This window comes from Trichosurus vulpecula, chromosome 9 (genome assembly GCF_011100635.1).
Source record: "Trichosurus vulpecula isolate mTriVul1 chromosome 9, mTriVul1.pri, whole genome shotgun sequence".
Lineage (NCBI taxonomy): Eukaryota > Metazoa > Chordata > Mammalia > Diprotodontia > Phalangeridae > Trichosurus > Trichosurus vulpecula.
In genome coordinates this window covers 203,700,896-203,714,100 of record NC_050581.1, presented here as the reverse complement: position 1 = coordinate 203,714,100, position 13,205 = coordinate 203,700,896, and the positions used below count along the sequence as shown (strand labels likewise).

Genomic DNA, 13,205 nt, shown 5'->3' with positions numbered 1-13,205 from the left:
CCTAAGGGGAGGGGCTAACTCAAGAGCCAATCATAGCAGCCTAAGTTCTGGTCATTCAGATGATGTTTGATGATGTCTGAAGCCCTACAAGAAGAGAGGACAGAGCCATTTGCACGGGGCTCTCACTTGAGATGGTGTTGATGCAGAAACTCCCGGCAGCTGTAGCTAAGGGCCCTCCAGCTTGTAACCTGGATGCTGAGACTTTGTTAAACTCTGGTAACTATGTATTGGGATTTGAATCAGACAAGGTCTGTCTGTCGATGTTTGTAATTTGTTTGTATTTTATTCTGAAGTTCAGGGTGCTGCCTTTTTCCCCTGAACTAAGTGAATGATATTTGTATGCTGAATTAAAGTAAGCCTGTCAACCCTTTAACCTTGCTTTCCTTAGTTAAGCAGCTCAAAAAAACCTGCGCTTTGGCAGCTTTCTGGGTGCTGGCTGTTGGTGGATCTTACACCCCCACAACTGCTGCTAGCTTTTTGTTGAAACAAATTGTATAGTCGTGGTCAGGATCTGCCTTTAACAGGAAAGCATGGCATTTTGGGGTGCTGGGTTGGTTGAATGTTTCCCTGTTATTGGACTGCTCTTTGTACTTGGGGTGGCTATGGTTCTGTGCAGCCTCAGGAGCAACAAAGTCCTGAAGGAAAACAGGCTGGTGGAAGTGCTGGGTGTGGTTTCCCAGGGGACCAGAGCAGGAGATAATCCCTTCTTCCCAGGGCTTAAGCTGATAAACCTGGCCCTGGAGGACTGTGCTGAAAGGGTGAATGTCTTGAGATTATATTGTATATGGAGTTTTGAAACAGGAGTGGAGAATCGCCTTGGAGACTTGGACAATGGCCTTCCTACATATATGGCAGGAGAGGCTGGTGAGAAAAAAGAAGAAGCAGACTGCAGCTGCCGAAATACTGACCCAGACAGAGCAGAAGACTGCCTGCATGAGAACTTTGGAAAGGTGAGAGCAGTGAGTTGCCTTCCAGCTGACTTTGGTGAGGTGAGCACAAAGATGGGGAACCACCTACATCAGGATTCCAGAAGAAGCCAGCTGAGGCCAGCTGGAGTTGGAACCCAGGAGCTTGGAGTCCAGCCCTGGGGCAAGATGTAAACTTTGCCTTCCCCAGCCAGAGCAGAGAACTTTGAGGTGAGCAAAAAGGTGGAGAATCACCTCACTGCAATCCAGATTCTGGCAGAAGCCAGGAGAGGCCAGCCAGAGCTAGACAACCAGGAACCCAGGGGCTTAGAATTCAGCCCTGGGGCAAGATGGAAACTTTGCAGCAAGGCACTGAGTCTGCCTTTTTGGTCCCTTCAGCTTGGGCTGCTTGGGATCCAGGAGGGAGGCATAGATTTTTTTTCGTTGGGGTGGGGGAAGTGCCTTGGACCCCCAGAGACCCCACCCTGTTGGCTTTATTGTCCAGCAGACCCTCAGGACTTGGAACCTGGGACTGGAACATAATGGGGAGAACAGACCCCAAAAGAACTTTCTTTGGACTCTTTATTTGAAATTGGGACTTTGGATGGCAAGTAGAAGCCTGCAACAGCAGTTTGGGGAGGAGACATCCCCAAGAGAACTCTATTTGTTTGCTTGTTTGCTTTAGGATTTACTAACTAAAGCATGCCCATGCCTCAGGGTACTGGGAAAAATCCTGCAATGGCAGGGTGATGCTCAAGAAGTACTTTATGAGCTTAAGAGATTAACTTGCTTTGACCTAGGGGTGGATATTTGAATTGTTAATAAGTATTTTGGGAATGATTGATTGACAAGATTATCTTGCTGGGACCTAGGGGTGGGTCATGTTTGTATTGTAAACAAATATTTGGGAATGTCACTGAATGATATGTTTTGCTTTGTTGTGAATGTGGTTTAGTTTTCTGAGTAATTGGATCACAATGTATAATGGGTCAATGTATGTTCTAGGATACATGGCTGATTAGATTATGTATCCTGGAACAAGGGGTGGAGTGTGTTGGTAAGCAAAATGGGCTCTTAGCACTTAGTTCAACAAGTGCCCTTGAAGAGTTTGGCTTTGTTTCTTTTGAGTAATTCAGTGTATTTCATTGAGTCTTACTAAGTGCTAAGCCCCAGGCCCAAACCCCTCTCAGGTGTTAACCTAACCTATGTGGATGTGAACCTCCCAGGGTCCTAAGGGGAGGGGCTAACTCAAGAGCCAATCATAGCAGCCTAAGTTCTGGTCATTCAGATGACGTTTGATGATGTCTGAAGCCCTACAAGAAGAGAGGACAGAGCCATTTGCACGGGGCTCTCACTTGAGATGGTGTTGATGCAGAAACTCCCGGCAGCTGTAGCTAAGGGCCCTCCAGCTTGTAACCTGGATGCTGAGGCTTTGTTAAACTCTGGTAACTATGTATTGGGATTTGAATCAGACAAGGTCTGTCTGTCGATGTTTGTAATTTGTTTGTATTTTATTCTGAAGTTCAGGGTGCTGCCTTTTTCCCCTGAACTAAGTGAATGATATTTGTATGCTGAATTAAAGTAAGCTTGTCAACCCCTTAACCTTGCTTTCCTTAGTTAAGCAGATCAAAAGAACCTGTGCTTTGGCAGCTTTCTGGGTGCTGGCTGTTGGTGGATCTTACACCCCCACAACAGCTGCTAGCCAGATTGTTGAAACACTTGCCAGCCCCCAGGTCCATTCTAGCTCTAACTCCATGACCTCATGACCTCTCAGCCTCAGTTTCCTTATCTATACAAGTGGAGGGATTGTCCTTGATGGTCTCCCCAAGTCTCTTCCAGCTCTCTACCCGAGCTCCCGAACCCCTGGTGTCATCCTGGGCTTCTCCCTCAGGATGGTGCTGGCTCCATCACTACCACTTGTAAGGGTTCCTTCTCCAAATTCCCTTAACTACCCTTCCATCCAGGCCACCTCTTTCCAGGGACTGTGAGACTGTATCAAATGTCTGCTGAAATCCCACATCCAGGCCTGTTCCAGGCCCCTGGCAGTAAGGGAAATGAGTCTAGCAGCCAGCATTTGCCAGTGTACCAGGCTCTGGGGATACAAAGGAAAAGTCCCTGCCCTCCAGCAGCTTGTAGCCTGACATAGCCTGATGGGGGGGACGAAATGTCTAAAACATAACATCTGAGATAAATTCAGAGTGGTGGAAGGGAGCTGGGTAGGGTGGGCATAGCCACTGGGGCTGAGTGGTGGCTGGACCGGACCTGGTATCTAGTGATCACAGCTTTTCTTGCTCGGTACTGTCCCCTCTAGAATGAGCCTATGGTTTGGAGGCTCTACTGTCTTTCTTCCTTTCTGCTGTCCTTTTCCCATCAGCTATGGCTCTGAGGACAGAAGCCTGGTTTCCTCATTCCACAGGAGTTGTCTTCCCTGTCCTCTCTTTTCACCTCCCCTGGTGCTCAGCCTAGGCCCCTCCCATGGCAGAAATTCCACAGGCCGCCTGAGAGATCCACCCTGCCTAACCTAGCACTACCCAGCCAGCTCTGCCCAGCCCTACCCAACCCAGCTCAGCCTAGCCCTGCCCAGCCTACCCCAGCCCAGCCCTGTCCTGCCCTGCCCCACCCAGTCCTGCCCTGCCCTGCCCTGCCCAGGCAGCCCAGCTAAGCCTAGCCTAGGCCTACCCTGCCCAACCTAGCACTACCCAGCCCAGCCCAGCCTGGCCCAGCCCTTGTCCTGCCCTGCCCTGCCCTGCCCTGCCCAGCCCAGCCCTGCCCTGTCCTGCCCAACCCAGCCCAGCCCAGCCCAGCCAATCTCTACTCACAGAGCTGGGACTCTGGAGAACGCATCATTTTCTTGGACTCCTGCCAGATGGTCTTGCAATCTTCCTGCAGCTTGTAGAATCTGTCTTTCCTCCATGAGCTAGACTTGACTTTCTGGAGCTGGGAGCCTTTCAGCAGGAACTTCAAGTCACCATCATCCTGCAGGCCTGGGGGGAAAGGAAGGGGGAGAGAATCAAGGGAAGGGTTAGTGCACAGTCTCCCTGCCTGGCCCTTCAATGGCCATCCTCCATGGTCATCACTGTCCCACCTCGGCATCTCCTCCAGTGCTGGCCCCAGGCCCCTGCTCCTCACTCCCCAGATCCTACACCCCCACCCGCCATAGCTGACAGCGGGATCTGGCTTCCTGGCTGAACCTCCATCTCCCAGTTCTTCTTGGGTCGCCCAGACCCCTCAGTGTTGGTGCTTTCCAAAGTTTTATCTACAGCCCTCCATGGTGATCTCACTACTGACCCTGGAGATCCTTGTACACCCTCCAGACTTTAACTACGATATCTCTTTAGGACTTTCTGTGAAGGATCTGCACCTAAATCCACCGCAGTGAATTGATAACCATTGTACAGCTGAAGCATTTTGGAGAGCCCCCTCCGGCATTCAGAATTGCCAGGGACCGGACTCAGACAGAGCTTCTGACTCTGGCTGGCTGGCCCTTCTGCCTTTCCCCTATATGCACATGGCTGCCAGATCCCCTGGGGCTGACCCTCTTCTCCAGCCCCAATCCTAGATTTCTGTCTGGCTTTAGGAGATTCCTCCTCAGAGGTCCTCACACACAGCGTGTCCAAAGCTCACTCTCTTAACGTGCTCTTTCTCTATCCATTTCTATCTCCTTCCAGTCTGTTTAATTCAACAAACATACAACAAATAGCAGATGTGTGCAGGCCCCCTGCCCTCATGGGGCTTATGGTCTGGTAGGGAGGTATCACACACACACACACACACACACACACACACACACACACACACACGCATATGCATATAGTTCTAACACAAAATGTTGCTAAATGCACCAGAGGGTACAAAGTACTTTGTATGATCAGAGAGGGAAGATTTGTCACCCACTAGGGAGAGGACTCGAAAAAGTCTGTCTGCTGTTTGAGTGGAGCTTTAGAGGATAGGGAGGGATTTGACAGGTAAAGAAGGAGAAAGACAGCATTCCAGACATCAGGAACAGCATGAGCAAAGGTATGGAGGCAGGAAAGTATGGAGTGTGTCCCAAGAATGGCATATAACTCAGTTTGATTGGAGCATGGAGGACCCAGAGAGGAATAATATCAACTACGGTTGAGAAGGTAAGGTGCCACAGGACAAGGAAGGGGCTTGAACTCCGAGCAGAGAAATCTGAAATGGACGTAGGAGCACTAGGGAGCCACTTTAGACTGTAGAGCAGGGGCCTGAACTAGGCTTCTTCACAAGGAAGATTTCTGACTGGAGTATGAAGGAAAGAGCAGAGGGAGGAGGGAGTATTCGGAGAGGGACAATGGGAGGAGCCCTGAGTTTGGCACCTGAGGACCAAGGGGTGTGTGTGTGTGTGTGTGTGTGTGTGTGTGTGAGAGAGAGAGAGAGAGGGAGAGAGAGAGAGAGAGAGAGAAAGAGAGAGAGAGAGAGAGAGAGGATATGTGTGACTATAAGTGTATGTGTATGTGTCTCTGCGTGTGTGAGAGTGTATATATGTGTGTGTATGTGAATATGTGTGTGAGAGAGAGAATGTGTGACTATAAGTGTATGTGAGTGTGTGAATGTGTGTGTATGAGTGTGTGAGTGTATGTGTGTGTGTGTGTGTGTGTGTGTGTGTGTGTGTGTGTGAGAGAGAGAGAGAGAGAGAGAGAGAGAGAGAGAGAGAGATTCCTTACCCTCCCTCCTTATATTTTCCTCCTGCAGGCCTTCCATGTCTTCTGGTTCCTAACTGACAACCGACTTTCCCAGGCAGACATCCTGTCCTTTGCCCACTCTCTCCTTTCCCAATCCTTTGCACTCCTGGGTTGAGGAAGAGGCGCAGCTCCCTATTGTCACGCCCATGCAGCTCTGCCTCTTCACTCTCTGCACAGCTTCCAATGTTTGATTCTGTTACTGTCTGTATGTTTGCCTCTGTCATGTACTTGCCTTTGGGTCACTCACTCTCCCGAATTCCTCAAGGAGGTGCAGTATCTGGGTGCCACCTTTCTAGGGGCAGCACAGTCCATAGAGCGCCCCAGGCCTGGAGTCAGAAAGACTCATTTTCCTGAGTTCCATTCTGGTCTTAGACAGTCACTAGTTGTGGGACCCTGGGCAAGTCAATGGACCCTGTTTGCCTCAGTTTCCTCATCTGTAAAATGAGCTGGAGAGGGAAGTGGCAATCCACGCCAGTGTCTTCACCAAGAAAACCCCCAATGGGGTCAGGAAGAGTCAGACATGACCGAGCAGCAGCAGCAGCAGCAGCAGCAGCAGCAGCAGTCTTTCTCTACCCCAGCCCCTGCCAGCATCTTTGGTAACCTCATTATTCACATTCCCTTCATCTCAAACACCTCTTCAGTTCCCATGACCTCCATCCCATCAGAGGATGGCCTGCCCTGCCCAGAGGCTGACTAGCTTTCCTCCTCTGAGCCCAATCTCCGATCCTTGGTCCCTCCCACTTTTCTTCCCCTCCTCTGGTACCTGCTCTCACCTCCTTCCATTCTCTCAGACCCTCAAGCCTTCACTGTCCTCCCAGTATATTTTACCCCTACTTCGACTTCCTTCCCTCCTTTTAAAGCCTCAGTCCTACTGCCGGCCACTTCAGTACTGAAGGGTCATCCACCCTGGCATTTTTTGCCCCTTGGTCCTTCCATTGTTCCTCAGCCTGAGGTCCCTGCCTCCCTCCAAGGTCCCCACCATCGACCCTCTCTAGTGTGACTTCCAAGCTGCCAGGCACAGCGGGAGGAGCTCGTGAGGCCAGGCTGATGAGATCCACTGCTCAGAGTAAAATCAGCAGAGCCTTCACACTGGCAGCCCATCTCTGACTGATTTCTGTGTGACTCTGGGAGCTCCCCCAGCTCTGAGCCCAGCCTCCCGACTCTCGGCAGACGACCCCTTCACCTCTTTTTACGATGTACTTGGCAAACACCGACACATACGAACATTTCCATACACAAAGAATAGGAAAAGAGGGTTGCGTAGGAACCATGACTCCTACTGACAAACTCACTTTTAAATTATGTAGCGAATAAATTTGAATTATAATAGGTAATCACGTATGTAATTAATAGATAACATTGAACATTGTGACCACAAAGTCCAGTGCTGTGTCCCCACGGCAGCCCCTCCTCCACCCTAGCTCCTGACTCCCTTCCAATTAAAGCCCTCCCTGATCACAAACATAATTAAGCAAAATGAATCCATTTGTTGGCTACCATTGAATGTGGATGCCTTATTCTGCACCCCTAGTCCACCACTTCTCCTCTAAGAAGTGGACGATCTGTCAATCAGTCGGTCAATAAACACTTATTAAGCACCAACTGTGTGCCAGGCCCTGTACTAAGTGCTGGGGATACCAAAAAAGAGGCAAAAGGCAGTCCTGCCCTCAAGGAGCTTACAGTCTAATGCGGGAGAGAATAAGCAGAGAAATACAAGCAAACAGGCTATAGAAAAGATGAATAGACAAGGATCAGCAGAGACAAGGCACCAGAACTGAGGGGTGGTGGAGGCTTCCCAGAGTGGGGCCTTGAAGGAGGCCTGGGAGGTCAGCATCCGAGTGCAGGAGAGAGAGCAGTCCAGGCCTGGGGATGGCCACAGAGACGGCCAGACCCCAGAGATGGGGGCCGAGTCCCTGGATAGAAGAGGACCCATCAGGGAGGAAGGTGTGAGAAGATGGCAAGGAAAGAAGGAGGGGGCCCTTCTAGCCAAGGCAAACTCCCTCCCTTGAGCCCACCCCCTCTCCTCTTCCCATTGTCTACAAACACCTTGAAGAAACTGTTTCTTGGACCCTGTCACCCTCAAGCTAACATCCCTTGGCTCACCGCCTTTCATCCTATCTGAGATTTTACTCACTGCTTGACCTTGGGTAAGTCACTGAACTCAGCTTCCACACCTGTAAAGTGGGGATCATCCACCTCACAGGACTATAGTAAGACTCAGTAACCCATGATAGGCTAATGTTTGCATTTTGTAAATTTTAGGAACGGAAAGGAAAGAATACACATTTACAGACCTAAGGCTTGCACCGGGTTCTACAGACATCTCTTTCGACCTGAATCGTTGGGGAAGTGGGGTCTGGGGGCTGGCATGGCCTTTCCCAAAGACAGAGTGCACCAGCCAGCAGAGGAGCAGCCCCCTCCTCTCAGAGGACCTTCCCCATTTACAAGCCTCAGGAAAGCTTCCATTCATTCCAACAAAGATTTACCCAACGATACAAAAATGTAAATACGACCCGATCGCTGCCCTCAAAGAGATTCCACTCCCCTGAGGCTCCATGCCCAAGGGAATGGTGAGGTCACAAAGTGTAGGCTCTTCTTTTAACCTCTCAGTCCTCAAAGGAAGAACACAGGCCCCTAGACCGAGAGCTGGACAGGGCCTGGGAGGCATCGATCCTCATTTTACAGATAAGTAGACCGAGGCAGAGAGAGACCTGCCCGGAGTCCCAGAGCTAATCAAGTCAGAGGCAGGATTTGAACCCAGGTCCTGCTGACTCCCAGTCCGGTGCTCTTTCTAACATGTCACACACTAAGCCCAACCTCTCAGAGAGAATGCGTTTTCAGAAGCCCTCACCGCAGGAGGGGCTGGGCACGTGTACAGACAGCAGAGGACAAACCTTGCTCCTGTCGTTAGGTCAAGACTGGTGCCTTTGGGGCATCTCATTAAGGTTGGGCTGGTTGGGCTCCTTAAGTGAGGGAAGCTAGCTCCATGATTCAGGCTGGGTCAGATGGGCCACACGTGGCCTTCTAGGTCCTCGAGTGCTGCCCTTTGACTGAATCCAAACTTCTCTGAACAAATCCCCTTGATAAAAGGATTCATTCTGTCAACCTTGGACTCTGCCAAAAGGCCACACTCAAGGACCCAGAAGGCCCCAGGCTCCCCAGTCCTGGGCCAGACCCTGCCTACCATCTCCTGGTCTGCACTTAGGAGCCAAGCGCACCCAGGTTCAAAGCCTGCCTCCGTTACCTGTTGACCCCAGCCAGCTCCAAATCTGTGATGCTCCATAGGATTCCCCCATCTAGCACTGACTCCGGCCAGTCTCACCTGCTGCTGAGTCAGGCCATGTTCATCACACCAGCTTTGATTGTGACAGATGAGGGCCTGGGGAGTGGCCAGTCCAAGCACCTAGCTGCCCATGGATTGGACACATAATAGATGCTTAGTAGGGCAGCCAGGTGGCAAGGTGCATAGAAAACTCATCTTCCTGAGTGCCAGTCTGGCCTCAGAGACTCCTTAACTGGGTGACCCTGGGCAAGTCACTTCACCCTGTTTGCCTCAGTTTCCTCATCTGTAAAATGAGCTGGAGAAGAAAACAGCAAACCACTGCAGTATCTCTGCCCAGAAAACCCCAAATGGAGTCACAGAGTCAGACGGGACTAAAACCACTCAACAACCACCACAAACACTGTCTGGTGCCTCAGACACCTCAGCAAAATGCGCCTAGATTTTGAAAGGTTGGACAAAGAGGGAAAAAAAAAAAAGAAAAACAAAGCATTTCCTTCCATCAGGGAGTCCATCCTTCCCGGAGGGTGAGAGAGGCAGCAGCTCCCAGGACAGGTCTGAAGTCAGACACTGGAATTCAAATCTCAGTTCAGTCACTTCTTGCCTGGGTGGCCTCCAGCAGCCACCATGCCTCTCTGGGACTGTTTCCTCATCTGTAAAAGGGAGTGGGTCAGACTGGATGGTCCCTGAGCTTCCTTCCTGCTCTAAATCTCTGACTATGCATGAGAACAGCACAAGAGAAAACTTAAGGAGGAGAGGCCAGCCAAGTGGAGGGAGGGCAGGAAAGGAAGTCCAGGACTCCAAAAGGCAGAGATGAGGAGGCCCGGATTGACTGGTCCAGATGGGAGAGGGGCTGCAGCGGGCGGAGGCGGGGGAGGGGTGAGGGAGGGGGCGGGGCATCTGGGGGCGGGAGGCTCCTTTCCCTTACTATGGATAGGGAGGGACCATTCCTGGGGGGAAGAGCTCCAATCTCCGCCGAGCACTCAGTTATCACTGCAGCCTTTCCTTCCTCCAGGGAAGGGCTGGAGCCATCCCCTTCCCTTCAGATCCAGATAAGAGATGTGGAGGAGCCAGCGGCCTGGGCCCAGACCGGAGCCAGAGGGACTTCCTCATTCTCATGGTCAACTGTAAGGGACTCTTATGGAGACTCAGAGCCGGACCTTCCCCCGACTCCAGGCTCAGTTTCCCCAACAGTCAAAGGTGATCAGTCTGCTTCTCTCCAAGCATCTGGACTTCTAGCTCTGAAATGCTAATTAGATGGATCTGAAAGAATCTCTCCCTCAGGCTGCTAGGGAAGTGCAGATGCTTCCCTCCCCCAGAATCACAGACTTCTGAAAGTTGGAAAGGATCTCAGAGCTGTCTAGTTCAAACCCTGTTGGACAAAGAATTCTCACTCCACCCTTCCAGAAAAGTAGCCATCCTGGCTCCCCTGTCTGGCCCGACTTCTTCGTCTGTCCAATCTAAGGGACCTTTCAGTCGTACTTCTATGAGCCAGCCTTGGGACCCTCAGTCTGTCTCTCTGCACTGCCCCCTCCCATCTTGGTTCTTCCCTCTGGGGTGGCTCTGCTGTGCCCCCACACTCAAGGGCATGCTTGGAAGTGTTTACTAATCAGCTCTCCAAAAAAATGGATGCAGGACACCCTCCAGTTTAGTCAGCATTATTCATACTTCACCGCTTTCTGAAGACTGCCTGTCCCAGAGCCTTCTCTTCATTAAACATTGCCAGTTCCCACACCCAGGCCTCATATGAGGAAGTTCTAGGGTAGAGAGAACTAATCTGTCTTCATTGACCTTGGGACTTCAGTGCCTGGGAGGTCGGCGGAGCCCCAACCTCGGGAGCTGCTTTAGCCCAGCAGCCCTAAATCAGAAAGGCTTTAGCCAAAGACTGGCTTTGCTCAGAGAGGCTAACAGCCTCCCTCACCAAGAAGGGGTTCGGGCCTCAAAGAATTCCCCAGAAAAGCCTCTTGACCTCCATAAGGCTAATGCTAAGCACCAAGAAGAGGGAAGTCCCAGCAGAGCCCGGACACCAAGACCCCAGCAGCGAATGACATCCTTCACCAAGCAGGCCTGGGAACAGATGGGAAATCAGGGCGCTGCTCTCCTTTCCTCTTTTCCTGCCCCTGCCCCCCGATCAGAAAGCCTATTTGCTCACACCTGCCAGCTGTTTGCCCAGCTGGTGCCTGGGAAATGTTGGTGCCTGAGCATGTGGGAAATCATTGAGATGCACTGGGACAAGCCCCCTACCCCACCCCCCTACAGCTGGGAACCCTCCCCCTCCCCCATTGGCTTACAGTCACCCAACCCAGGACCTAATCTGCTACAGAGAGATAAGGGAACCCCAAGGCTGTAGAAATGGGAGTGAGGGCACAGACCAACGAAGCACTCCATCCTCCTCCCCCAGGGAGCCCCCACAGGGCACTTCCACCTCCTCCAGGCTGGAGAAGGGGAAGGGACAGTCCCTGCTCCCCCACGGCTGCCCTGGCTCTGGGCCTAAGCCTAAGAAGAGGCCACAATGAGAGGACGAGATGGGGAGGAAAAGAGGGTTAATACCCGGCTTCCAGGCTCATTGTGTGATTTGGGCCAATTCAGAACTTCTCTGAGACTCAGTTTCCCCATTGTTCCTGGGAACCCTAAGAACCTTCACTGAGAGCCCCAGAGGTCAGCCAGGCCTGCTATAATGCTCGTATTGTTGCCAGTGGGTCGGCCTCCTCCACTGGACTGAACCTCCCTCCTCCTTCACCTCCCCCAAAGGACCAGAGCTGTGGGAGAGGAAAAGGAATATGGGTGATTAGTAATTGACTAACCAATTGGTGAAACCTGGCCCCAGCAGGGGTCTGTAGTCAGGGAAGGCAATGTGGCTCAGTGCAAAGAGCTCTGAATTTGGAGTCAGGTGGGTCATGATAACCTCTCTGGGCCTCGGTGTCCTCAGCTGTAAAATGGGTGGATTGTGCTGGACAGTCATACTAATAGCTGGCATTTATAGAAGGGCTGGGGCAGCTAGGTGGCCAAATGAATAGGGCCTGAGCCTGAAGTCAGATAGACCTGCGTTCAAATCCAGCCTCAGATACTTCACTTCACCTCTGTTTGTCTGTTTCCTCATCTGTAAGATCCGATGATGCTAGTGCCGCCCTCTCGGGGTTGTGGTGAGGATCAGACGAGATGCCTGTAAAGTGCTTAGCACAGTGCCTGGCACACAGGGAGTCCTATGTAAATGCTACTCTTCTCATTACGTAAAGCCTCACTGAGGTTGGTTTGCAAACCTCTTTGCCTCAGTTGTCTCATCTGTGGCCCCTTCCCGTCCCAGACCTGTGGTCCTATGGTGAGACAATGAATCTATCCACAAATATTTCCCAGTAACCTCAGCACATGTACCAGAGCAGAATAAACTAGGTTCCTTGTGGGTGGGTGGGGTGCTTGTGAGTGTATGTGATCTCCCTGTCACTCAGGGAGATGCTCAGAAGGAAGGGTAGGAGCCCTCCTTCCTGCTGAGGCCGTGAAGTGACATCAACTGTACGTCTCCCTGTGGCTGACCTTGCTGATAACACCCCATGCAGGCTCCCCTCATCCTGGGCCTCCCACACTTGACAAGTGTCTTGAGGGAAGAAGCCAGGGAAGGACGCTGTCTAATGGCTGGGTGAGGGCAAGCCTGTGTCCCCGAGGAGGGCCAGAACTCCTGGGTCTGACTCTCTGAGCCTTCGATCAGGAGACTCTCCCTCTTAGCTCACGATGGAAATAGTGAGCCCCAGAAAGAGAGTCTTGGAAACAGAGACATTCGATCTGGGCCCAGGTGGCATGCTCAGGGAGCAAAGTCCACAGGGACTGGATGTATTCCTAGTGTCCCACCGCATTCATAATGCATACAAGCATGCACACCTACATATACACACAACCTCCCTGAGGCCATTCTGACCAGGAGGGGGCACAGCCCTCATATACTGGAGCCAGAGAAGGCTGCAGATGAATGTCTTCTTCCCTCCAACCTACCCAATCCCCTTCTGGGCCATGGAGAGATTCACCCAGGGGCAGATACAGTTGTCCAAAGACAAGTAGTGTCACAAACGAACACGCATGTATTTCCACCTACGAAGCTTATTTCTCCTAATTACATGGCCACTCACTCACCTCCCTCCAGACACGCACAGCTGCACTCCGCAGGTACTCCTCAAACACATGCACGGAGCCAGGCACGTGGGTGTGCTGATTGTGCACCGCCCAGACACAAAGTCTCACATGAAGAGACGCTCTGCTGAGCACCCCAGCTGCAGAGATCACAGCTACTCACATACACAATCATAGATGCCAACTCAGGTAATCCCA

General features: G+C 51.7%; 1 protein-coding gene across 4 annotated transcripts in view; it reads right to left on the bottom strand.

Annotated features, from left to right (window-relative positions):
* The window catches only part of PLCD1 (phospholipase C delta 1), a 56,245-nt gene that overhangs the window by 25,794 nt on the left and 17,246 nt on the right, over positions 1-13,205 (bottom strand). For 3 of the 4 annotated variants that reach the window (XM_036739550.1, XM_036739549.1, XM_036739548.1), the window contains exon 2: positions 3,725-3,889. In XM_036739550.1, the coding sequence (XP_036595445.1) occupies positions 3,725-3,889 (165 nt within the window). Of the gene's footprint in view, positions 1-3,724; positions 3,890-10,679; positions 10,687-13,205 lie in introns of all 4 variants that reach the window. The other variant, XM_036739551.1, reaches the window with a different exon arrangement.